Source organism: Etheostoma spectabile, chromosome 11 (assembly GCF_008692095.1).
Source record: "Etheostoma spectabile isolate EspeVRDwgs_2016 chromosome 11, UIUC_Espe_1.0, whole genome shotgun sequence".
NCBI lineage: Eukaryota > Metazoa > Chordata > Actinopteri > Perciformes > Percidae > Etheostoma > Etheostoma spectabile.
In genome coordinates, this window is record NC_045743.1 from 9,757,470 (window position 1) to 9,785,432 (window position 27,963).

Consider the following 27,963-nt stretch of genomic DNA (forward strand, 5'->3'; position numbering starts at 1 on the left):
CTCTGCCCACTTCAGTCTATTTGTAGGCCAAATCCCTGAAGTTTGGACATTTATGCTTAGCATCAATGATATTGGATGTTCCTACAATGGTAATGGCATTACGTCCATGCAGTGTGTGGTCAAGCATGTGCATCTACAGTATATCTAATCACTTGCAAGTTATGTCTGATATATGATTTGAACCAGATTAATGCTCTCTGAGTTTTAGGGATACAATGAAAAGGTTTTTTTGTGGTTACGGATTGAGCAATGTTAAACATCTTTCTGTAACTCTCTAACAAGTTTACAAAATTTGCTTAACTAATGCATAACTCTTTGTGGTAATGATGTAAAGCATGAATTACTGCATCAGGAGGTTTCATTAATTTCTGTTGCACACCTTTAGGCAATGATAAAGTCACTATGTGATTAGTATAATTAATTCTTAATGGATTTTTGTTGTTGTTGTTTTTTAAAACTTTTTCTTCACACATTAATATACAGTGTCTGCCATCACATTAACTGGACTCCAGTTACACAGGAAAGGCCACCAGAGACCTAGGCATTTGATCAGCCTCTCTGAAACAGAACATTAACTGTTCTCAACCTCTACATGCTGCACAACCCAACAGTCTTTATGTCACAAGCTAGAGGGTAGTGTTATTAAAAACAAGTGTTCATTATGTATCGTTAAATTATTACTTAGTTCACATTTATTAGTAATGAGTATGAATAGCTGCTGTTCTGCTCTCAGAGATGCTTTTTTAAATGTCTTAATTCTATATAACTTGTGTGTCAATAAATGTATGAAGTAGCATGCATTTTATTTAGTACGTGATCTATTAACTATTCACATGAATTCAGTGGGTTGATCATTTCTTAATAGAAGAAATTCCTAATACATCCCACATTAATTTAAGCATTAAACAACGAGTCATGCATTATTTATGCAGTTTCTTACTTATTTTATACTGCATTCTGCATAATTGCATATAATTATTTGCACCCAGCTTTTGATTGTTGCTGTGCACACACCTTTAGGATTGTCTGTCTGTGACAATGATAAGACAAAGAGCGCTCATAGAAATTTATTAAATTACAATAACATTGACAAGAAATGCATAATGAAATTTCTGTTTAAATAAGCCCATACATAATTCTCTTCAAACACTATTTTCACAGCTTTATTTGACCCTCAGATGTATAATATAATTGGGTTAAATGATGAGAATTTTAAATTAATGATTCACTGAATTTTATATAAACATTAAAACTTTAAAAGATGATGCAAATTTGCATTTACAACATGAGCAATACATATCCACCAGGAGGCAAAATACTGTAAATCTATGTTTGAATAAAATGTTATTTATTCATTCTATTTCACAAAATAAATAGAATTTAGATGAATAATGTATCATTCAAAGAGAAAATTGACATTCTGGCAGAAAGGGCTATTGCATTTAGTTCTTAATATATTGCCCTTTATCAATCACTTTAAAACGCTCATTCCCTTTGAACATGGTCCCATCCCATAAACATATGATTTATCTTACATATATTTTGCGGGTTTTTCATGTTAAAAACTTGAAAACTGTCTCTTAGCAAGATGAGACATTTTACATTTTCTTAGGTAACATTCAGTGTAGCAATATAGGATCTAGATCAAGAAAGTACAATTTGACAACACCAGAAAATAGAAAGTTTCTCTAGTTCATGAAGAAGCAGAATATTTGTGACACATCAGATAACAGTTATTCACTTACAGTACACACAGGGATTTACAAGACTAAACATGAACATTGATTAACTGCAGCATACAATGCAGATTTGTTTCCGAGCACACAAAAAGGATGGTGACAAAGACTCACAACACTGTCCTCCTTCTTCTTCGTCTTACATTTCTCATCATGGACACCAGTTAAACACTGTGAGCATCAATAAAGAAAAAAACAGATGTTTAATTAGTAGATATGTACTAAGCATATATTGTGTTTTAAATAAGATGTATTACTGGCAGTGGTGAAACATGTACTCAAGAATATTTACCTAAAGTTCCCATATTGTAAAAAGTGAGATTTCCATGTTATAATAAAGCAAGTTGAAGGGCTATAAAAAGACTGTGAATGTATCTAAACGTTCAACCCACTGAGAAATGCCCATATTCAGAAACGGTGCCTTTAGGGTGCCAGAGGGAGAATACAGTGTAGCTAGTCAGTATGAGCACTTGAACATTACAGCATGTAAACGTGGAGAAACCCAAGTATGAACCTGAAAATGGCATATGTCCCCTTTTAGTAAAAGTAGTAACATCAGAGTGTAAAAATACTCCATTTTATGTAACAGTCAAGCATTCCAAATTATACTTAAGTAAAAGTAAAGTATTATCTGCAAAATGTACTTAAAGTTTCAAAAGTAAAAGAAGAATTATGCAGAAGGCCCTATCCAGAGTGTTATATTACTATATACCGCATGTATTGGACAAATGATTAGATCAAATGTTATGAATGAAAACTTTAAATCTGAAAAGTATAATAACTACAGCTGTAAAAGGAGATGCTGATAGGCTGATATTTTTACCTTTCAATGGAGATAGGCTAGCTGTTTTCCCATTTTCCCCATTCTTTATTCCAAGCTAAGCTAACTGTCTGTTGGCCGTAGCTTCATATTAACAGTACAGATTACAGAGTGTTATCAATCTTCTCGCCTAACTCTCGACAAGAATGTTTGTAGACACATTTTCCAAAATGCCTAACTGTTCCCTAAATATAAATTCAAAAACCTAAACTAAACTAAACTAAATGGTAGTTAATCTTTAGTTTGTTGGACCTTTTCAGTGCCAAACATTTTGTAAGATGTGCCTGACTTTTATAAATACTCTCATAATGCTTTCTAGAAATATTGCTGTAAATTAAAACAGCCACAGATATAAAAAAACAAGACAAGAAGCCAAAGATTTAATTAGCAGCCAACCTTGTAGATAAATACAACCGTAGCAGCATTTCCTTATTGGAATGTTGCGCATTAGTGCCCACACGCAGTGTAGACACAATAATTATAATAATTTTTTTAATGTATTTTAATCTCTGTCAACACAAAACTAACTAAAAGCTATGAGTGAGTATACTATATATATTCAAACCTGCAAAATGTATTACCATAATGTTTGGAGTTGAGATGTTTTGATTATTCCTCAAATGTCTTAGCTGTTCGCAATCCAAGTATTTCCAAAAGAACCTTTTGACATTTCATCTGTGATATTGATGATGGGTATGTCTCTGTGAAAAGAGGTGACAATTTACTTGCTCATCTTTATGCAACAGATTAAAATGTGCTGTACATGAAATGGCATTAAGAAAAAAAAACTGGTGTGTAAATTAGTTGTAAGTAAAATATAACTTACTTGCACTCTTCTAATGGCACTTGCACTATTCCCTCATCTTCTGCCAATATACTCTGCTCCTCCTCCTAAAGGTTGAATAAAATACAGTTTAAATGCATGTCAATATTTATTAAATTACTGTAAATGAAATTGACATGCATCTTCTAATAAAACTGTACATAGTTATTTGTTCATGATAGCAACAACACCTCTTCAGCATCCTCAAGCTTCTTCTTCTTGCTTTCTGGCATGAGGTCATCCAGCCAGCTCAACTCCCTCTTGGTGAAGAAACAATCCATTAGCTTCCTGATAAACACCAGAGCCAACACCTGCAGAATTGAAACACAGAAAACTCTGACACCACAGTAAAGACTTAGATTGCTGCCTATGTTATGGTCCTGCTGATGCTATAATTGGAATGTTTACACACCATCATGGGAAAGACAATGGCAGCCTTAGAGGTCTTGATGACCCACAGCATGATCAAACAACTGAGCTGGATGATGGTGAAGAGGTGCACTTTCCTCAGGGGTACATGTCGTAGATAGATAAAGTCTGGCTGGTGCTTGGCTGGCATGCCGAACAGTTTCAGACGGTCAAAGAACTGGAGAGGATAAAATGATAAAACAATTATTGAACCTCATTATTTTTGGCCAACTGGCGGGCAGTTGAAACAAGTTATATATATATTGACACAACATATATTATATATATACATATATATATATATATATATATATATATATATATATATATATATACATATATCTATATGATCACAATTCCCCCTTCTTTTTCTGAGTCATGGCGCTGAATAATGGCCATAAAAAATCATTTGAGGGACATTTTGATAGTTATGAAGTTGACCTTTTGGATATTAAATGTCATCACTTCATCATTTTATCCTAGTGGACATTTATGTGAAATTTTGTCACGGTATTAATTCTTAGGTTATGGCCCAAAACGTGTTTTGTGAGGTCACAGTGACCTTGACTTTTGACCACCAAAATCAAACAAGCTCATCATTAAGTCCAAGTGGATGTTTGTGCCAATTTTAAAGAATTTTTTTCTAGAGATATTGCGTTCCCAAGAAAGGGATGGACAACTTGAAAACTTAATTGCTGTTGCCGGCGCGGAAGCCACTTTAAGTTACCTCATCTATCTTAATCATTTGAACGGTCTCAACAACCCCAGGTCCATATTACAAGCAGATGTAATGTAAAGATACCTAAAACCCACAGAGAATACAGCTCTGCAGCAATTTTATGATCTTTAAGGTCTTCATTTTGGCAGACTTTTTTAACAAAACAGCTCTTAGAAACCGACCATGCATTGCCTGCTCAGCATCAAAAAGCAGACAAACACACACTGTTACTGACTAGATGGGGGACAGTCCAACGTCTATCGAGCTGAAAGTTGCTCTGTGTCTGCCGGATGTGTAAGAACATCAAGCTGGATCCCTTAAAAAAAGCATCCTGAGCAATAAAGATCTTTGTTCCAAAAAGTGTTTAAATATAGTTTCAAAACCAGTCAAAACCAATAATAGAAAGTACTTTTAAGTGAAAAAAATAAGAAGTAAACTGTGCAATTAAAGAACAGCCAGGTGTTCTCTAAATGTTGGGAACACACTAGAGGCCAATTAACACTTTTTATCTGGGCAGCCAGACAATATAGAAGCAATCCCCTATCGTGGCTCGGTGAGAATTAACTGTCTACACAGATTATCCGGTAGGAGCGTCTACAAATTAAAATGTAACCGCACTGGCCAACTGTCAAATCTTAGCTATGTAGATTATCTCAAAACTTTTTCATATTTACAACCGAAATTCTGCACAGGTCTTTCACAGGAAGTGTTTGATAATCACATTAGAAACTAAACAAATAAAAGCTAATAAAGATATTTGTTGTTATATGCGAGATGCTATTAACTTGCAACACCAGTTAGATTTGGACCACTAAAACCAGAGTCAGTCATATCAAATGTCATATAAGGCAAGGTTTTATCATTGTGTTTCCTCATCTAGTGATACATTATAATATGAGATTAGAAATTAAATTAAATACAGTAAAATTCTAATTATTTTACCTGAATGCCTCTGAGAGAAGATGCTCCCATGTAAAGGAATACTCCATACAGCACAGGCATAGGAATAAACTGAGAAACAATAAAAGGGTTGTGTCAGTAACACAATTATGTACACCAGGAACTGCTGTATTTTAGCAGAATGAATACAAAATTATGAAGCCCTGAGAAATGTACAGAACAATTACAGAAGAATATTTTCAATCACACAAGACACATACAAGAATAACCGCACATGGATGAAAATGCCCAAATAATAAAAAGACAGTGCTGGACCTTCAGCACAGATGTCATGAAGACAGAGCAGCCCATGAGAGTGAAGATCATGAGGCCGGTAAAGCGTTGCTCTCTGATGCCGAGGAACTTGGGCACTTCCCCAGGAGCTGAGCACTCTGACTCCAGCTTCAGGCTGTTGACGTGGGTGATGGAGAGGACGGTGGCTGCCACGAACCAGGGCAAGCCCATCAAAGAGCACACACCGAGCATCACCCCCACTATGAACAGATCTAGGTGGTACCCACATCCTTTCTGAAAGGGGAAAGCACCACTAAATAAAGTTGAAGTTGAGCAAATTTTGAAGCACTTTCAGACATCCTGAATTCACATCAGCATGTCTCCATGATCCTATACAGTTCAATAAGTACTATTAGTATTGCAGTCTGCAACCAGGGTTAAAAGCTGGGACGGTTAAGTACCTTGAGTTTGTGTTCCTTCCTGTTGATGATGACAGCTGTGATCTGCTGGTCCATGAAGATGAGGATGGTACAAAGCAAAGCTGGGACCACTGTAATGACTGTGGTCCACCAGGGGTTAGGCCCCAGCGGGTTGATGAACCAACCTCGATCATCTCTGGTTGGCTGATAAAAATACATTTTAATGAGTTTGTTGTTGCTTAGACATAGTTAATAGCTTGTTGAAAATGATGTTACTCCGTAATTTTTTGATAAAATGTTCTTTTGCGGACAACCTCACCTTAAACACACTGGGAACCTGTAGTTTTGGAGAGGGGATACCTAAGGCATAGTCGATTAATACCATAGTAAGGATGGTAAGGAAAACAGAAAAGTCACTGATGATGGATCTCACCTGATAGAAAGCAAAACATAATAAAATGATTCAGTTTCATCTATTTTACCCAAAGTAAATGCAAACAAAAGGGCTACAGGAAACGGAGGTCGTCGTTTTTCAAATGTCCTTGTTTCTATTGTGCAAGTACCTACTATTGACCACCAGAGTGTACCACTGCCCTAATCCACAATGCAGCAGTGGTAGAATTGTCTTCATGCTTGGATCATAATGCAATCTCATGTAGTGATAATGTGTGAGGAACAGTACCTTTGTGGGAAAGTAATTGCTGAACTTGAACTCCTTGAGGAAAGCGGACATGAGGACGGTGGAAAAGAAGAGAATGACACACCAGAAAAGGACATCAGGGACGTAGGGTCCATGAGGACCGCAGGCGCTGCCCACAAACTCCCCACGCTTTTCAATACAGTCCTACAACAACAGATAGAGGAGGCCAGAGCTATTCATACTCATCATATAATTAGCAATACATAACATTCAGCAAACTCTAGGTTACAACCAATATGCTTTATTCTGAGCATCAATGTCTACAGAAAACTTAATGGAGTACAAACAAAATGTGCTTTTATAGTGATTTGCAATGAGTAATCCACTCTAATCCATCTGACATGCCCTTAATCTCCTCTGTTCACTTTCCTACATCTGGGAGGGTATATGCCACTTTAAGGTGGAAAACCTAAATGCACAGTCTGTCTTTGTTTAACTCAATCCTTTCTGTCCCGGAAACCACCACAACCGACAGAATTGTTTTTTGTTTTTAATTCTTTACTTTATTCCTACTTCTTTTTCTTTAAAAAGACAAGTTTTTGTCCTACCTTGGCCTCCAGTGCTTCCCAGTAGATTTCTGAGGCAGTGACGTTGGTGGTCTCCCAATACTTCAGGGTGCCATTGGTGGGGTCAGAAGGCTCAACGCATGAACATCTGCGGAGGAACATGAACATCTGGGTGACTGAATAATCCTAATCTGTCAGGGATTTACAGTACCTCCAAGAATTGCATTTAGTACAGGATATTGTGTGAGAATAAGTGTTCACATACGAGTACATGGTGAGTTTGTCAAGGTTGTTGTTCTTGTTAAAGGGATAGTGGTCTCCCAGGTGGATAAGTTTCTCCAAGGCCTCATAGATGAAGATGATGCAGATGAGTGAGGCAAAGGCTTCTTCTGTAAAACGTGTGATGTAACAAACGAGCGAACTGGCATCCGTAGCCACCAGCACGATACAAAGGAAAGCAGTCCACAGACCAATACAGGTTCTCAGAGACAGATAGGACAAGCCATACTCCCTATGTGGAGATTAAAGAGGAAAAGTCAAAGTGGGATGGATTTGAGATCAAACCACATCATGTATTGAGTATTTACTGTCTGTGATGTGGTGGATTGGAGGAAGTCATTATTGAAATGAAATGGTCTTTTGCCCATAGAATCAGAACAGTTAATGGTCTTTAGGGAGGCCAGATGTTTGTGAGATGGTTCATTTATGTCCACAGGTTATCCCACAGCAAGCTGATAAACTTTAGACAATGTAAACACAAAATAATGCAAGGTATAGAATAAATGAATAGTAGATTTAAATTATATGATTTATGTGTACAGTCACATGAAAAGAAAACATACTTGCAGAATTTGAACAATATTTTTTCAAATACAAGCACTGGCCCTGTGCTGCCCAAAATGGTCAAGGGCTGCCCTGCAAACAGGGAATAGGCCATTCCAGTCAGTGAGGCTCCAAACAGCGACTCGATTGCACTCTGGGGATTGGGAAAGGATAGAGAGATTATTGATGGATAGTTATCTTAAAAAACCTTCACCATATTAAACTACAACTGTCGCCTGGTTAATTGTACGGAGGGGCTAGCAGCAGTGGACAGCAGTGTACAGCCAGTCTTGGCAGAACACTGTGAACATTTAGAGTAAAGAACATGTGATTTACTATGCGTCCTTCTGTTGCCTCGCCCAATAGTCCTCCAAAGGTGATGACAGGGGACATGCAGGCACAGTAGAGGAATAGGAAAGAGGCCACACACTGTAAACTCAAAGCATCAGTGTAGTCGGACAGGTAGTGGGGTGCCTTGCGCTTGATGTCTAGAAAGAGACCTCCAAACCACCTGGAAACATAAAAAGGAAATTTATCACACGTGAAATTATTTTATTTTTTAAACTACTGTAACAGATACCCTGATTTTTTTAAACAGCAACATGAATTAATTTTCACTTTATTCTTAAAAAATGTTCTAAAATAATTATTTTTCTCTTTTTCCTTTACTTGCTTTCCCTCCATTGCTGTCTTCCCAACGTGTGGCTTAGTGTGATAGGCCCCTACCATAGTGTAGGTGTGTAAAAGTGTAGCTGCAAATAGAAATCTCCAGGCAGGATGTTTCTATGGAAACCACGTTATGACTACAACCACAGTACAGACCAAGTTTACCCAGAAATAGCCAATCAGCATTACAGTGTACAGTTTGTAGAAAAGTTATATTATTTCAGTTCACTGGCTTGATTTTTAAAGGTTTTGTGTACATTTTAGACAGCATATAATAAGGAAAGACTGATGTCAAATTACCCCAATAATAATGTAATATCAGAAATAATACGTATTTTATTTTGTAATTTTACATACAATTATTCAACATACCAAGCATTATTTAGTGCACTATGTTAGCATTGGTATACATTCAATTAGTTACATTACATATTCTCTAAGCACTTATTTTTTTCATAACCCAATTGAAAACACAGGCTTTTAAAATGCCTTATTTTACATTTACAAAAAATAACACAATAAATGTAGTGTGGTGTGAAGCTGTCCAGTTGTTAATAGATTATCTGCACAACGTAGTGAGCAAATGAATGGGCTGCATGCTGTACTGCCACAGTACAGCATTTCCAGAGTTTAGTATGAGGCACTTATGTATTATTAATATTTCTTCACCTCTCTAAAACAGACTTCATGCTATTCTAATGCTAGTGATCAGAAATCACTTTAAACGGGCGCCTGGGTAGCTCATTTGGTGGAGTGGGCACCCATATATAGAGGTTCACTCCTCAACGCAGCCGGCCGGGTTCGACTCCGACCTGCGGCCCTTCGTTGCATGTCCTTCCCCCTCTCTCTCCACTTTCATGTCTTCCGCTGTCCTGAAATCACTATAAACAAAAACACTGCCCATTCTTTCCCTTTGTGATTCCACACCTTCCAGTTCGCTGCAGTTCTGGACCCCCATGGCCACCTTCCTCCTCTTCCTCTTCGCCCTCTACTAATCCGTTAGGTAAAATGTTACTTTTCTTCCTCTTCTCCTGTTTAACAAACAATCCAAAGCAAGTTGGGATCTTTTCCAAGTACAAAATCTTAACAAATGAAATCTGAAAGAGAAAACCAGCTAAACAATGCCTACAAACCTGAGAAGGTACATTTTTTGGAGGCTCTATCCGTATGGATGGGTCCCACTCTCCTGGAGGCAGGACTGTCACTTGATCGAGAAATTCATCAATTCCAGCGATCAGATCATTGCGGTCTTTTGCTTTATAGGCAACATCATGGAAAACCTAGAGACAGAAAAATAGGGAAGATTAATGAAGGCTGCACTCCTGACTCAGACCTTGACTGAATGCAGTGCAAGTAGGGCTGCACATGAGGGAGTAAAAAGAGGAATGCTTTCTGGGGCTCAGCCGCTAGGTGGGAGGACATGGAGGCCTCCAATGATCATGTTGTTAATAAATATAACAAAAGTAAACATAGCATTTATTGTTGCTTTAATAAAGTCCATCTGAAAAGGATATACAGTTCCACATTCTCAGGATCATCAACACCCATAGAGTTGTTAAACAGGATTAATGACATGAAGGTTGAGCGCATTTATGATGACATTTGCATTGCACTGGGGCAATTTAGCACTATACCAGTAACTGTGGCAGCAGGAGAAAGATCATTCAGTAAACTGAAAATAATAAAGGCCAATTATACATTTATGTTACAGAGGTAGTAGTTTTTTCATAAACATCCTTGGTTTACTGAGGGACAACATTTAGTTTATGCAAGAAAGTTAACTCACACCATGGCAGAACCCCCAGTACTATTGTATTTTGCTGATTTAAATCCAGTTCTGTGTCATGGAAATTTGTCTAAATAACCAGTGTTTGGCTTCCATCTGGGGGGGCAGTGCACAGTGCTCTTTGCAGAAAAGAGCAGTTGAGGTCTGCTAAGATCTGCCAGATGATGCTAACTAGGAAAGAACAGTGACTGACTCACAATTCCCTACAATAATATATCCATTATCATCAGATCTACTAATTCCACAGAGTATAACAAAGTTGGACTTTGTGAAAACCCATCTTTTCGTTCTCAGTGATGATGGATGCCAGCCTAAATCCCAGACAAAAAGCAGGACATGAGGGCTGACTAATCGCCAAAAACATTCGATTAAAGCTCTGAGCTGTGTTTCATGCTGAGAAATGTTCCACCACTTCAGGAATTTGTTCAGTTCTGTTGGACTGTGAATTTATGCAAAGTGCCTGCAGAATATCTGAGTGTGAAATCTGGTTGACATTCAAAACAATCCACACTATTCAAAACATGAATGAATAAATGACCCCTGCAGAATGCTAACATGGTAATTAAGTGTTCTTTAGTGAATTATCACCTCATCTGTCATGAGTGTTGCAATGGATCTTCCAATCTCATGATACTGAAGCGCTCTACCCAATGGCCCTAAAAGAATAAACAGAAACCTAAAGACAAAAACAGATATACATTTTTAATTACATTAACAAATTTAATCTCAATCAGAACCAACTAAGTCTAAATAACTAAATCTACCAAATGTCAAACAGGGTTCAGCTGAGTAAATAAAATATATTTATGGCTTGTTGAACTGGTTAGTTGAATCAGCCCATAGCAACCTTGTGGCGATGGGGACTTCAGCCAGCCCACTGAGTGTGACTGCTGGTGACAGGCGGACAAATGCCACCACCGGCTTCTTCAGATATTCCAGCTCTCCCACTAACACGTTACACGCCTCGGCCCCTGCCGGGATCTTCTTCATGAAATGAAGGTCTTTCTGAAAGAGGAAGTATAGTATTTAGAATATCATGTAAAAGGCCTTTACACCTTTTCCGGTGGTTAGCTGAGTAGTAAGAAAGGTCTTTAATGCATTCTATAAATAAGTCAATAATTACGTTTATCCTCACATTAAGCCCCAAATGAAATGGTTTGATTGGACGGCCCAGCTGTCCAGGCTTTGTGCAGGATGTGAGTCACAGATGTGATACAATAAAATATTACAAAAGATTATTAAAATATAGATGTTAGTTTGACCCGTTGCATCAAATTTTATAGGGATGGCAGTATCTTTCATTTCCCTGAAGTATGCTGCCTAAAAGCGTAAAAAAGCTATCCCTGACTATGAAATTGATCTTCTTACAGTAGCTGTGTATTCTTTACACTCTTTTATGAAGTGGAACGGCATAGTACAGAAGATTTTGGAATGTTAAAAGTGTTGCTTTTTCAGCAATAATATAATACAATAAATATTATAAAATAATATAATTATCTAAGTGTTGTCAGAAGAGTTATTTGTTAGAGTTCATGTAGCTTCAGTGTGGCTGTTTAGAACCATACCAAATATTATTTGGGATGTACTTAATTATAATTTATTTATGATTAATTAATTTTTAATTTATACTTTTTTTTAGCCCCAGTGGGGAAATTACAATTTACACTCTGTTTTGTTAGTAATCACTAATTAAAATAAACACATAAAAAATAATTAAAAAAACAATAAAAAAATAAACACTATTGATGAGCCACTTTCTTCCATAAACACTGTTATGGTGCTGGTTTCTGAAATCCTACAGTTAATAGTGATTATTTTGCCGTGTGCATCAAGTAAATACTACAATGCAGAATAATATGCAGCTACTGCAAAGGGGGGATTTTGATTGCAGTGTTCATAAATACTGTATATAAAGTGCAATATGGATGCTTAGGTACATTCAATTCAACAGTTGAAAAAACACACTCCATATAAGCAGAGCACATTTAATTAATTTTTGGGAGAACAGTACAAAGCACATGAAATAGTTAATAACAATATTGGACACTGGACATGGACAAAAGATTAAACTCCTATACATTATGCAAAAAGTATAATTTGCTGTGTGTGGTTGTCTAGTGGCTGTAATACTTAGCATGGTTATAATCCTAATCCTTTACTAGATTACCTTTCCATTTGAAATACCGACAAGGACCTCCTGGTCTATGTTCAAAACACACAATTAATATATAATATTTGCCAAAATAAATGTTTAGTAAGAATTACATTTGGGCTACATTTGGGCTACTACAGATACACAAATATGCAGTACCCTGACAGTTCCACAATACAATACCCACTCTGACAAAAGTGTAATCAGTCCCTTCTGACATTAAAGTGCTCATTTTATGCTCATTTTCAGGTTCATTATTGTATTTAGAGGTTCAGAATAGGTTTACATGGTTAATTTTCAAAAAACACCATATTTTTGTTTCTCTCTCTCTCTCTCTCTCTCTCTCTCTCTCTCTCTCTCTCTCTTTCTCTCTCTCTCTCTCTCTCTCTATATATATATTATATATATATATATATATATATATATATATACATATATGTATTATAATACTGTAATATTATTGATAGATGACAGATAGATTAATGTGTAGGCAGCATTGTATTGGGTTGCAGGTGGTAGAGGTGAAGCTAATTCTTATAACTTTATATATTGTTAGGTATTATATCTATGACAATGAATAATAGTTAAAAAAATTATGATATATTTTTTGTAATCTCACTTCACAAATTATCTATTAACTATGGCTGCCAAATGTGAATCTCTGACATGTGAAGTTGTAGTCTAAAGTAGAATGAAATGTAAATACTTAAGAAAGGTTTTTGGACATTTTGCCCATAACTTGAGAAACACAGTACTGTATATACTACAGGCACAGTGTGTGTACTATACCTTGCTAAAGTCCACAGAACTGTTCTCTTTACTGATGTCCCCTTTCCCGTCTGAACCCGCTAACTGAGACTGGGAAGCCGTCATCTGACCTGGATAATCCAGAAAAGAGAATAATGAATTAATTCCAAAATGTCTCAACAATTCAGCAACTGATGATTTTACTAAATATTATGAAATTGACCAAGTACGCAGAATATCTCTAGAATATCTCTGTGTGAGGATCACACACAGATCCTAGGACAACATCTACCGGTGCTATTGTGGATAAATCCACAAAGGTTTCATTACTGTTGTCTCAAAAAAAACCAGGCTCATGTTAACATGATTACTTCCAAGCTGCCTGGCAGGTCTGGCCTAAATTCTGTATTCATTAAACATTAGAGAAAAAATTATAACTAATTATAGTGTTTAATACACTCACAAAACATGGCGTGGAGCTTATCAGAGTTTGTTGAAATTAGCTTGAAAATGCCACACCAGTGAAGTTAAATGTCGTATGATGTCCCACCAAGATGTCTAGTAAACTATTATAGTAAATTATTTAACAAACAGTTTGGTTTGTTAAATAATTATCTAGTTTACTAGACATTTTGGTGGGATAAATATTACTTGTGCTGTGAAGACCGCCAACAACTTTGCGCATTTACAGAACATACTTTGCACATTGCTTTTTAATCTCCTTTTTAACTCAACCACTTCAGCCCAACAAAAACAACCTATTTTAAGTTGCCAATATCAACATGAATCATAAGAATATTCCCCTCTACAATATGTTTTTTTAAGTATAAGCTGGTAAAGGGGCAAGGGAATATAGTATAAACCAGCACCTGTTGATTTAAGTGGGGCTGTGGCAGGTGGGTGGGCAGATGGTGGGTGGTGGATAGAATCAGGAATGAAGAGAAGATGGAACACGCGCTTAAGACCATATTTAGACCATATGCATTGAAGACACATACACATATTGCACATTTACAAAGCATCTACACTTAATTAAACACTACTGACCACATTCATTACAGAATCCAGTAAGGCGGTGATCCCCAACCTTTTTGATTTGCGACCCCCTTGCAACAAAGTTACTTCTACTTTGGACCCCTTCTCACAGTTTACATATAGTATTTCAACATGTTGTGGCCAGTTCAACCAAAGACTGATTCTTCTTTCTCAGAATGCTTCATTTAAATATTTTTTTTCTCACCATTCTTGTCCAGGTGGAGCTCGGATGTCCGTCGACCCATGTCAGCAAGGGAGCGTACAATCGGCAGGCGATTAGCCAGCTTCTTTTCGTTTTGGTGGTGGTGCTGCTTCAGCAGTGTTTCACGCACTCTCTTTCTGAGCTCATCTCCCAGTGGTGAGTATAACTCCTGGTGGTCCAAGACCATGTCTAAGGTTGACAATGACAAGCTATTTGGATACATGTTTCACGGTTCTAGTTGAGAGCAACTTGAATTTTGTGCATCAATCTATTCTTAGCTTTCACAGTACATTGTTAAGGAAAAGGAGCATTACAGAATGTAATAGTCACTAGGACAACTTTATCTGAGTTCTAAAGTTGACAAAAACAGCAACTTTGTCACTTGCTACAAGTGTATTATTACAATATTTACCTGCAATCTCTTCAATGGTATTAGCCGTCATGTCGAGCAGCACAGTGCTGTTGATAATGCAGCTTCGCAGCTCAAACAAGCTGTGCAAAGACAGAGTGGCTACGTAGGGTTTACTCCATCGTTCTCCTCCGTCTTCCACATCCTCCTCAAACTTCAGCCACCTGTAACAGGAGTTTGAGTACCAGTCAGGAGAGAGGCTAGCAGACGGCAAACTGGCCGGCCATCTGTTCTAGCTGCAATAACAACCCTCATTCATTGTGGGTCCCTCTCTCCTCACATTATGCTCATTTACTTTCTTTACTTATTGCCTCTCATTAAGTTATCACTGTAAATAAAACATGTCTGATTTACCATTTTAGTAGAGGACATAATTCATATGATAAATACATTCTACATCTTGATTAACATTGACAATTATCAAAGAAAGAAAGTAACAACAAGTTAATTCCACAAGCAATTACAACAATAAATTGTGATTACTTAATGTAATGGAAACACACACATTAGACACACAGACACACAGCTACTATACTGTCTCTCATCAGTAAGTGGAATGGTGGACAGGACCCGTCCATTCAATTAAAGCTTTTAGTAAGGTCATTTAGGTCATGACTTTGTGTAGATGCTGTGATGACATAGCAATCTAACAATACCTGGCACTTTCCCTCCACTCAGAATCCTCTCCATCCCTTACACAGATTTCATCCATCTCTGTAAAGAGGTCATGAGGAATATGCTCCTCATCATCATCCTCAGTACCCAGCAGGAACTGCACTCTTTGGGAGGGAGTGTCTGGGAACACAAGAAATTGTAGTGTTTTGAACTGAAATGGTCACACTAAGTACATTGAGATAGTAAGAGATAATGAGCAAAGGTAGAAATTTATTTTTTCTATGCATTAATGTGTGCAAGTTTATTACTGTAGTTAATACCATAAACAGGAGACTCTCTACCCTCCAACAAGGTGGGGGCGCGGACTGTGCTCCTTTTCTTGTGTTTGTTTCCATGGTGATGGTGTCTGCGATGACTGCGGTGCCTGGTACTGCCCAAAGGGACGTGGACCCCGATATAGAGAGTCCTGTGACCTGGTGACATATCACACAGCAGTTAGAGGATTGTAACGTGCGAGAGAATGAGTAAAAGAGAGAAAGAGCATGTCTGTTTGCACTTATAAGCTCACTGCAGAAGGACAATAAGATTCAGACAACCACATACAGTGCTTATTTAAAGGTGCCCTGCTACACATAACTGTTTTTACTTGCGTTTTTTGAAATAAGTTAGGTCCATATGTGTTTGTGTTATGTTGTGAATGTGAAAATGAACTGCTACCTCCTCTGTCAGCTCTAGCCACTGAAAAGAAATAAACGGAGAAATCAGGCCAATTACAAAAGCTGGTCAGTCTGATGTCATGTTGCCTGAGCTCATTACTATTCATGAGCACGCCCAGTTGCGTTGGGTAAAGGATACTGATAGTCAGGCTTTCATTGGCTAGCTGTTACCAATCAGAGTCAAGCAGCTTAGCTCATTGAATATTAATGAGAACTGGCACAAATCACGCTGAGTCTTCTTGCAGGCTTTCTATACCATGCTAGAATGGCTTGAAACAAGGTAACCAAGGAATTTTTTCCACAAATCATGTTACAGAGTCCATGATAGAACTTCAGACATTACCACAAAGTATTGAAATATGTGTGCACTTTTAAAGTTACATTGTGTAACAAGTTCTCCTATCTAGTGGTGAAAATGTGTATGACATCCAACTGATTATTACTTTTCAACCCCTCCCATTCCGATCGCATTTTAAATCTTTCGGTGGTCGTATTATTCCAAGAAGTACAACTTTGTCAAGCATGAGGAGCACAGTACCCAAAATAGATTACTGTAGTGGCTTATGTTTCCCTTAAAGATAAAGGTATCAAAAATGTTGTATTTTAACAATATTCATACTTACAGGTAATGTAGGTAGGATTGCTAAGATCCAGTACTTAGCCAAAGTTTTTTGACAACTACTCAGTCCCTCCCCCCGTTTTGCTAAAGCTCAAAACGGTCTCCTTGGCCCCTGAATGTGTGTGCATGAGCAGTGATTGACACGCAGTTAGACACCCCCACTGGTCCTGATTGGTGCATCGGGAACAGGGAGCGGTAGATTTTTGCAAATTGGTCTACAAGCTGGTGGTGGTGTTTTTCAATTACCTGCTTTGTGTAGTACTACTCAAACACAAAGTCAGTTTCAGCAAATATGACAAAAAGTTAGTTTTATAAGTATTACCTATTGCATCTTTAAATTCTGAAGCCTTTTAATTTCATTTAAAAGCAACAACTAAAAACCTGTGTATTGCTATCTGTATCTATAGATTCAGATGGGGAAAGCTGCTGGCCTTTAGTTAGCCAATGTTTAAAAATCATGCTGATTGTATCTTGTTTTGATTGTCCACGTTTTTAGTGATTATGAAATTGCTGATACAAATTCAGCTCACCCACAGTTTCTACCTCCCACTCTGCTCTTGTATTTTAACTTTAAAGGTCACATGGCATGAACATTTCACTTAATAAGTTTTTTTTAACATTAATATCATAATGGGACTGGCTCTAGTGGCTGTGATTCTGCCCCAAAGCTGTATTTTGGGAGAGAGACTTCAGGTACAGTATTAGGGGACCACTAAGGTCTATATAACAGCATGCAAAGAGCACCATTTCATAGGACCTTTAAAATAGCTTTCAATAGGAAAGCAGACATTTTATGGATAAAGTGGGCAGACTCAGTTACAGCTGCCTTTTACAGCTTGAAGCTTGCTGGATTCCAGATGCAGTTAGTGCAGCCCAGGTACCTTCGAGATCCTCCTGCCCGAAGTTGGTTCCCTGTTGGGACCGTGTTCCTCCTCTGTCCACCACAGCCTCATTATCATTCCTCTGTTGGACACATAGCGGCAAACACAGATAAACACATATTCAACATTATAGACATTATTCAAGAGCACCAGTCATACACTATTTTCATTCAATATCTCATCTGAGCTGTACTGGAACAAGAAACAACATATCTTCCCGTATGTAACCTGAAGTTTGCATGAAATAAATTTTATGTTGACTTGGTGCTGCCTCACAGTCAAGTTACTTTTTCTTTCCATTTTTATCTCTGATTTATCCATCATCTTCCTTTTCCACCAACACTTTTCCAGTTGCAACAATACATTACACTTCTTAATTAGAGGAGAGAGAAATGAAAATAAAAAAACTTAGGCTGCATTCCAAAAAAATGAAAGGGTTTTAGGAGCATCAACTTTGATATTATGTTACTAACTCATTGCAACAGGCAAGCAAGTTATACGACGCAAATCCACCTGGAGTTTATCCAAACTCATTGACAGGTCACGCATACATTCATATACGAGAGCAGCAGAAAACAAGCATTGTTAAAAGAAAATCATCTTTAGTTCAGAGTTTTTGTGAGATTACAAGAGAGATTGTTGAATGGCCGCTGTTTGAGCACAAGAGATTTTCCATGGACCGTCCTGTCCTACAGAACCACCAGAATGATACCCTCTCAGTAGTACTGGACACCTGTCCCACACGTGACAAATGTTATTAAACTGCTGTTCTCGCTTGGCCAAACCATCCACCACATGCTGCGGAACGCTAGTCCACATTGCATTCCAGGATGGGAGAAAAATCTGCTCTGGTTTATTGGAATTACTTTTAACCAATCATAATTGCCAAGGGGGGATTTTGATTGCAGTGTTCATAAATACTGTATATAAGGGCACTGCTAAGTGGCGCTGCAAAATAGCCTAGGGAAGGAACTTGTTTTGGTGGAACATGTATGTTCAAAAGTTGTTTTAGTCATGTGAGAGAAAACTCTGATTGGACAGATAGTCTAGCTAGCTGTCAGGATTTACCCTGCAGAGATCTGAGGAGCAGTTAACCATAGTCCTCATAAATCCAGAGTTTAAAATTCCAACACAAAGAAAGCCTAAGGAAACTTACATCGGCGAATCCGGCGGAATTTCCTGCGCACCAGAGCAATCCCAGGAGTAGAACATTGAGGATATAGACTAATATACCTTTAACCACAACCAGTTACATTTTTTTGACAGCTAACAAGAGTAAAAGGCTTAGAGCAGATGGGCCTATAGAGCTATAGAGAACCATCATTCACAGACTAGGAGCCACTGCTTGGAATGATTGATTCCCTCTAGTTTTTAAAATGAATGCGTGGAACCACTAATAGCCTCTGACCTAATAACCTCAGACTACGGGTGAGTGTATAAAGCTGTATCAAGTCAGAGATGTGTAGAGGAACTTGACCGTGCAGGGCTCTAAAAGTAAGAACCAGGATTTTAAATGGAATTCTATACTGGACATGTAACCAGTGAAGTGCTGCTAAAACATGTGCGATGTGTGCTCTTTTCTTACTGTGAGTTAAAAGCCTTGCAGCAGAGTTCTGAACAGCCTGGAGATGGTAAAGCTTCTTGTTACTCAAACAGGTAAAAAGACTGTTGCAGTTATCCAAACGTAAAGAAATGAAAGCATGAATGATCATGTATAACTTGCCCTTAGGCACAAGTGTTGATCATTTGAAAATATTTCTCAGTTGGACAAAACAGTTCCTAACTAATTGTTTAGAGTGGAGCTCCAAGGACATAGCTGAATCAAAAACAACACCTAAGCTCCAGAGGCTCGGCTTGACAGACAAGCTTAAGTCATCAATGTGCTGCTTTATCTGATGGATTCGATTTTCAGGGGCAATAATTTGTGTTTCTGTTTTAGTTGAGTTCAGAAGGAAAACAGAACGTCACGTAACAACCGTTACTAGTCAAATAGTTAGTGATTAAAGAAGTTTAGAGAACTTGGTTTCCATAAACAAGCAGTACAGTTGGATATCATCCGCATTCAGATGGTGATACATCACTAAATTGACTATGTATCTGTCCTAGAGAAAATATGTACAAAAGGAAAAGAATAAGTCCCAGGACAGAACCCTGAGGTACCCCACATGACAACTCTGCAGTTTCAACTGATGGAAAAATTGGCCACACAGTAGTTTAAAAGGTGACTGAATGTGATTTAGTGCTACTTGTTCATTCAGAACCACAACACAGCTATCAACGTAAATCTGTTTCACATAAACACAAAAGTTTCTACCAGAAAGGTAAGATGAAAACCATTTTAAAACTGATCCAGACATCCCAACAAGATCACAAATAGAGTCAAAAGCAAAGGTCCAATAGGACCAAAAACTGTAAATTCCTTAGAGTCAGCTGACATCATAATATCACTACAAACTTCAAGTAGTGCAGTTTCCGTAGAATGTTTTTTTCTCGTGAAACTCGTGATTCTCTAGCAAACTCGTGATTCTCTAGCAAAAGGGTCAGTTGCTCTACTACAACGTTTTCTAACATTTTTGACATGGAAGACAAACACACAGACACACACACATACACACACACACATACAAACACACACACACACACACACACACACACACACACACACATACACATATACATATGACCACCCACATGAGAATCATTTCTTAAACCATGGAAGACTTCATAACATGGAAGGCACATAACGTACCTCTGACATACAGTATTAACACACCTAAGCTAACTGTTAGCTGGAATGGTTTTGGCTAACATCTTGGCAACCAGTTACCTATTTGCACAGCCAGCAGATCTGGTGCAGCAGCAGCTGCTTTGATCTTCACCCATATCTGACTCAAAGTCTTTTCTCTTGTAAAACCAAAAGTTTCTATTTGAAAACACTTGAGATAAAACACAAATATTCCCTTTGCTTTGCTGGCTTAACTTGGCTAGCTAATTAAGTTTTTAATGGCCAGAGGGCGGAAAACACCACTGGCACTGGACCACATTTGTAGCGGGTGTTTTTCACTAAATAGCCGTAAGGGGCAACAACAAAAAAAGTCTAACATTACATATAATAATTAACATATAGTCTAACCACTAACATTAGCATAATAATGCTAGCAGGTTACCATACTAAGCAAGCTAGCAAGCTGAAAGGAATTTAGTTATGTTGTGGACAAAGAGTTTATAATAATTATATAAGATAATAATATATTATATAATTATTATTATTATAACTTCTTTGTTGTGGAGTTGGGCAGTTGATGCTTTATCAAAGTGGCGCTATACAGTTTTGGCCATTTCTTCACTTTAGCTTGCAGATTTCTCTATAGAGCTCCTCCTTCAGCTTTGGAATAGATATTTGGCAGCTCCTATGTTTACTTGTGTCTGACTCCATGCTCGGTCAGTCTGCTATTTCCTCTTTCTCCTTTCCTCCAACAACGCTTTCCTAGCTTTCTGCTTCTTTTTTGTTGGCTCAGCCATGACGATAGTGTGAAAAACTCCATCGCTACCTTGTTAGCTGGTTCCTGAATGGGCGTATGTGTGCAGTGCCGTGAAGAAATTTGTTACCTTGCAAGACCTGATATCACCCAATACTTCCTGATGCTTCAGCCGGTGGCTCTCTGGCCTAAAGTTGCGAGGGTGGTTTTTCCGCTCACGGGCCCTAGGGGGAAGCATCACGACCACCATTCAACTCGAAAAAGTTCCCCTTTTAGTCTTAGGATCACCAAAGTTATTAGTACTGGCCCTCTATGGACCATGAATGTTATCACCAATTGCCATGAGGATCCAGTAGTTGTCTCGCTTATCTTGTTGAAGCAAACACTGACAGACTGAATGAACTGCCGTTGTAGGGCAACAGAGGTAGTGTTTTGTTAAAAACTGACTCCATCTTACTATTGCATTTTACACTTTCAGCAGTAACGTTAGCTGATGAACAATAAATGCATGCATAACAAAAGAAAACCACCATTACTACTGCAAACATTCATCAATCAACAAACCGTTTAGCTGAATAATAGGTGAAATCTGTGACAAATCAACACTCCTGGTGTTGATTAGTACACCAATGGTGTGGACTTTTAAGAGTAAAACACTTTAACACTGTCATTTATTTTAAATTCATGCAGTCCCAGCTGGGATTGAGAGGGCAAAACAAGCATACAATAAGAGAGCTCTGCAGAATCCATCCCTTCTCCAGGAATTTACAAATAGATCAAAGCATTTTTTACAATAGGTATTTTTTTTTATTCTGATAGCTTACTTGATATCAGCTTTTCTATGAGCCATCTTGACCACTATTTGACCATCAAGGCATTATGATAATGAAGAGCACTGCTGTCCACAGCTGCAGTGCCACATGTGCTGGCCAGGCCACAAGGCTGATGTTGATAATCCGTCTACAAATACACAGGGCATGGATAAACATCCCTGCTCAGATTAAACTGACAGTATTTGTTACTAAAACACCAGACGCATTAGCCCATATTAAATCTGCACTATGCTCAGATACCTGTATGTGAAATAAACTGTATACACCTGTGTGTAACATCCCTGTGAATTGGACTACAGTTGGGTACATTTTGCCATTTATAAAAAAAAAAAAATCCTCACTCAATTATTCAATTTAATTATTCAATTCAATTCAGAAACTAAAAAACTATAGATAGCCTATATGTCCTTTTTTTAGGTTTTGTAGTCCTGGAAAAAAAGAAAATGAGACTGTGTTTGAAAATGTGTTTTTCCTGTTTTGTCTTGAAATGGGAAGTATAAGCTAATAAACAAGGAATCCAAAGAAGTCTAAATTATATTCTTCTGTTATTTTATTTTGTACTGTTTACCTGACTGTGTACATACCTAGCAGGAACACACAGACTTAAAGATAAAGTTTATAAAGCATATTTTGAATTGAAAATCAAGGTACATTTTAAGGAATCTGAAAAAAGTTGAAAAGTGGTTTAGAGATAATAACCAATTGATCAGTGACAACAGACGGACTGTGGCCTACCTTATGTACAGCAGGAGTGAATTGATGTTTGCTTCCTGTGTTTAAAAGACATTTGTCAGTGAAATCTTTTTTTCTGTGCTCCACACCGACCTAAGGGGTGTTTCTGCAGTCATTTTCTCCACTGTGTTGCTTTGCTAGCATCTTTTATAAATCAAATCTAACTTTACAAACAGCAACCTGTTACCGCCGGTATAGATATTAATCTTTAGGCTACTACCCGGTTCAACAGACGGCCTGTAGCCTGATAATAATTTCACAGTCTGATCTGCATTTACTTTGCACGGCACGCAGATTCAAAGAAAAAGTTTGTAAATCATTTTGAATTGAAAATGAAGGTACATTTTAAGGAATTTTAAAATAAAACGGTAAAGTTATGTAGGATGTACATAAGTGACGTGCACGTATATAACATTTCTGCATTGAAGCAGTAAAATAACTTTTCATCCTCACGGATGTAATAATGTGTATGATGTATAAATTTTAACATCGAAGTTGAGGTCACCTCATTATCATTACTGCCCAGCTCAGTGCCTGCCTGCCTGCCTTCCCTGACATTTCAGTACAGCTAACGTTGGAGATTTTGAACTAGTCCAAAGAGCGGATTCCTACAAGATTAATAAAGTGTGGGTATTGATCATACATATTGTCTGTGATCTACAGTACGTTGCAAGCATGGTTACTTGACGTTTGCTGTTTTGTTGCGTTAAGTTACTAACTAGCTAGTGAAGCTGTAAAGTTAGCATTTAACGTTAGCTAACTTCTAAAAAAATGCTAGCCAAACCAAGTAACTTTGGCATACTGTTGCTACGTTACTGAGCTAATTTGCCATAGTAACCATGTAGGCTTAGTGAGGCCTCACTCAATGGAGCTGTATTGATTGTCGTCTTTTCTCTGTAGAACCTACAGGACCCAAGCAGAACTACAATGCTATCCCAGGTAGGTCAGTGACGTAGCTATATGGTCTATTATGACATGTTATTATCCAGCTAGGGTGTTGGTTAAGTTGTACAATGTAGAAGCTGTGAATAAGATCTATTCTTATCTGTACACACTGTCTCTTCTGTTATTGCACTGACAAGATGACAAACATATTTTTGTATATTTTAACACTGTAAATTGCAGAGCTGTCACTTAAAAATACTCCCAAAACTCATTAGCCAACGGGGACGCACACCTGTAAGGCAGTGTACATATGAGAGCTTTGTGTCAGAATTGCAAACAAAGACTTTGGAATCACAAACGAGAAAGCTGGGAGCAAAAGCCTGATCATTGAGAAAGAAGCAGAGGGAATTGTAAACAAAAGGACATATTATCAAACAAATAAAAAACAATAGTTTACGACTAAACATATGTTTTGTTTACAAGTATTACGTTTTACCTTTGAGGTGATAATGTTTTTGTTTGATACCTAATAAGTTTTGCTTGGAAAAAAGACACAAAAATAATCCCATACAGGCCAAATTCTCTCTCTGGGCGGCCAAAGCAGAGTAAGGGGAGGTAACCTTTCCCCTTTTGACATCATAAGGGGAAGATTCCAGATTGCCCTACATGAGCTTTCATTTTCTCAAAGGCAGAGCGGGATACCCAGGAATAGGTTTACACCTATTGCCATTTCTAGCCACTGAGGGACCATAGGCAGGCTGGGGGAATGCATATTAATGTTAAAAAAAAACTAATAAAGTGGAATTTTCATGCCACGGGACCTTTAAAAGTCACTGTTTCCGCCCGTCCAGACCAAAACACAATCCTGGAGTTTTCAAACTATTTTCAAACAGGGTCAGCAGCATTTTCAAAAGTCTCTATTTTAGAGGTTCAAAAACCCTGGCGTAGTGTGGACACTAGACTTAAGCGTAGCAAAAGTTATGTGTTTTAGGATGGAAATATATTTGTTTGTGGATGTAGCCTCCATTCCTCAAACCCACAGAGGAATGATTTTCTTCAAAAACACAATAAATTACCCACTAAAGTATATTGCAGCTTATCTGCATATTGCAGCTTATCTGATTCATTTCTGAGACATATACTGTAGGGTAGCACAATCTATGTAACATAGTACATATATATACAGTAAATAATATTATATTATATTATATAGCATAATATAAATAATAATGTAATATAGAAGTGACCTTGTTGTTGTAATGGAATCTGAGTTTTCTAAATAAATAGATGATTAAAAGATATGTCAAAAGCCAATATTTATACATATTGTAGTGCTGTCTGTTAGTGTTTTTCAGGTCAATGTGTAAAGAGTGACAGTGAGTGTTACTGTTAGGAGACCAAAGTTGTTGGTGTACATCCTTAGCTATATAAAAATTGTTTTGGTTACATTAATGTATTTTGGATCTTAGATTAACTGTTAAAGGGGTTGATTGGACAAAGAGATGCTTCGACGTTAACACATAACCATGACAGATTGATCTACTAATTTGGACATGGTGATCAGAACAAGGAGATCAGATGAGGTAAAGTAGGTTCTGCATAGAAACAGGAATCCAAAGAAGAGTTTTAGTATAGAGGCCTGTGCATGCTTTTTAGACTAATCATCTATACACCAGCGAAATCTTTTCAAAGGGCTGGCAAACCATCCTGTGAAGTGATATCACAGGATGTGGCACATACTTGGATCTGATCCCTACAGATGGCTGTGGCAATTTTTGAACCATCAGTGGCAGCAATAACAGCATTAACTGCACAGGCTTTCATGTGGCACAAAATACACAGTAATCCTTAAATGTTTTTGCTATAAACACCAACATCCTGTTAAAAGACACATTAGTATCAAATTTGTTTTTTTTTTCAGAGATCCAATTTAAGTTGTTTTACAGCTTTGAGCCCCCATTCTGGCAGATTTGTTGTCTGCATCTATCTCCAAGCTGCAAGATGGATCAGTAGTGGTCAGCAGAAGAAAGTTGTTTTCCACTTTTTGTATTTTCGCCAAGATTTTACGCTCATTTTGGAGATTCAGAGAGAGAGGTCCCTTCCTACAAATTGTCCCAGATGTCTGTCCTGTGAAACACGCCTTGCCCTCTGTTAACCACTTAACAATTTGAATATTTACTTCAAAGAGGTGCTTGTCCTACCTGGTATTTGAAGAGCAAAGGAGCCTCCAAGTTTCCAGAATGCATAAGGTCTCCCTCTGTGTCCTCTGCTATTTAATCAGTTGAGGGTGCAACACGGTTTAAAAGCTGAGCTCTGCTGTACAAACTCCTGCTGCCCTGCTTCACACAATGCCCTGACACAGATGCTCTACGGTTATGCCAAAGAACAGTGTTTGTGATTGTGCATCTATTGACAGCCACCAGTCTATCATCATGAGATTACAGCAGTGACATCATCGCTGCTGCCCAGCAGCATCTCATCAAAGACAGAGCTTGATTCCCTCCTCTCTTCCCTCTTTATACCTATGTAAAGTAGAACTATACGTTCGTCATGTAGATTAAAATCAGCTTGGTCCCTCCAATGAACGTTTCTGCAGCTCCACCTGTGCGTCTCTCTTCTACTTGCACTCTTTAGAATAGGATGTAAGAAAATTAAAAAATGGCCACAATGCAACAAAAAAGTACATTTTATGTGCTTGTTTTTTATTTTTATTTTAACTTTTATCCTAATACTGGTAGAAGCCATGAATCCAGGGAATGTAACTCACCAAACTTCTGCGCCCGACTGATGTGCAAAAGGAAGAATTAACCTGAAAGATAATAAATCAGCACTTTTGTAGAAGAGTTCATTCGGCCATTCAAAACACTTTCACATTCAGACATGTGTTGCCCCAAATGAGATGAAGATTAACTGAACCCAAAGCCACATGGGTCTAAAAGTACTACAAGAGCAAAGACGCTCTCAGCCCAAAGCCTGTCAGTCTAAAACCTTCAGCTAAATGGAAAAATCTGTTTTGATGTAAAGAGCATATAAATAATGACATCAAATCTCCAAAGTGATAAGTAGAGACCAATGGGGATTGGGCCCATGCGTTTCTGAAAACATCCCCTGGGAAACTTCTTATACATCTATAGGATTTACTACTTCCTCCACAGAGAGTTTGTTGTTGTACCATCATAAATTTGCTACTGTACTTAAACCTTAATCCATGTTACGATTGTGTTGAAACCTAAAATGACCCAAGGTCACTTCTGTCTGAATTTACTATACTAATCGAATATCTGTCCCAGCAGGGATTTGGCATATTTTGAGTAATATATAACACAAAGTAATGAGACATCACCGACTACTGCATGTTTTAATTCAGAAAGTAGGTTAACTTTTACAACATGCCAACATAAAGTCACATTTTGGCTCACAAAAAAAATAGATTGAATATAATGTTGCTTTGTCTGTAAGTGAGTGGAGCTCTGCAAGTGAGCTACACCTGCTCAAAGCTCTACAGGTAGCGACTTTTTCACCTGTGGAAACACATTGACGATCTGCTTCCTGAAGGAATTGTTACATTTTTATCATTGTCTTCTGGCAGTTTACAGCACATAGATTAAGTTTGACAGTCTGGATAAAAAGGCATCCTGAAATATGAATCTACCCGAGTGAATATTTGTCTCAAGAGATTAGGTTTCCTTACCGTTGATAGCAGTGGTTCTATCTGAGCACCTTGGTCCGTGGTGTCCATCTTCCCCTCTCAGCCGTATCACCGTGCCAGAGAGATGAAGCCCAGACCTCCGCTTTGTATAATCCGGGCAGGTGTAGCAGAACTGAGCGACCACACAGCGGTCACGTGTTAATAACCAGCGTCGTAGTCAGCAGCTCGGTGGTGATTTGCGCCTCTCTTGCTGTCCGCCTCGTTCGTGGAAACATGCGCATCTCTGCCAGCTGACGTGGACGCGTCACTCTTAGCAGATGCTAAAACGAACTTAAAGTCTTAGCAGATGTATATTCCTGCTTAACAATACTGTACCCCCCGGTGGATAGACAGGAAAACTCAGAGCAAAAGCAAAAACGAGCAAATTCTCAG

General features: G+C 37.9%; 1 protein-coding gene across 2 annotated transcripts; it reads right to left on the reverse strand.

The window, feature by feature from the left end:
- Positions 1 to 1,051: 1,051 nt before the first annotated feature.
- On the reverse strand, positions 1,052 to 27,825 carry slc4a10b (solute carrier family 4 member 10b). 2 transcript variants are annotated; one of them, XM_032529966.1, is made up of 26 exons: positions 27,574 to 27,825; positions 26,650 to 26,691; positions 17,954 to 18,035; positions 16,058 to 16,210; positions 15,779 to 15,917; positions 15,126 to 15,286; positions 14,717 to 14,902; positions 13,519 to 13,607; positions 11,425 to 11,582; positions 11,166 to 11,253; positions 9,925 to 10,071; positions 9,719 to 9,822; positions 8,462 to 8,636; positions 8,146 to 8,279; positions 7,569 to 7,814; positions 7,346 to 7,451; positions 6,780 to 6,941; positions 6,417 to 6,530; positions 6,140 to 6,301; positions 5,721 to 5,972; positions 5,448 to 5,516; positions 3,792 to 3,965; positions 3,571 to 3,690; positions 3,383 to 3,447; positions 3,138 to 3,257; positions 1,052 to 1,907 (listed from the first exon to the last, which is right to left on the reverse strand). In XM_032529966.1, exons 1-25 carry the CDS (start codon positions 27,619 to 27,621, stop codon positions 3,182 to 3,184), a joined length of 3,252 nt encoding a protein of 1,083 aa, XP_032385857.1. In that variant the 5' UTR covers positions 27,622 to 27,825; the 3' UTR covers positions 1,052 to 1,907; positions 3,138 to 3,181. The 2 variants fall into 2 exon arrangements, with proteins under 2 accessions (XP_032385857.1, XP_032385858.1); XM_032529967.1 differs by lacking the exon at positions 26,650 to 26,691.
- Positions 27,826 to 27,963: the final 138 nt, after the last annotated feature.

Bases quoted from the DNA above. Each gene is read 5' to 3' on its own strand.
- slc4a10b (XM_032529966.1), bottom strand. From the start codon at position 27,621: ATGGACACCACGGACCAAGGTGCTCAGATAGAACCACTGCTATCAACG. The intron at 8,637-9,718 runs GTGTGGAATCAC...TTATGTTTCCAG, and splicing joins GAACTGCAGCGAACTGGAAG to GTGGTTTGGAGGTCTCTTTC. The intron at 6,531-6,779 runs GTACTGTTCCTC...GCTTTCTATCAG, and splicing joins GCAATTACTTTCCCACAAAG to GTGAGATCCATCATCAGTGA.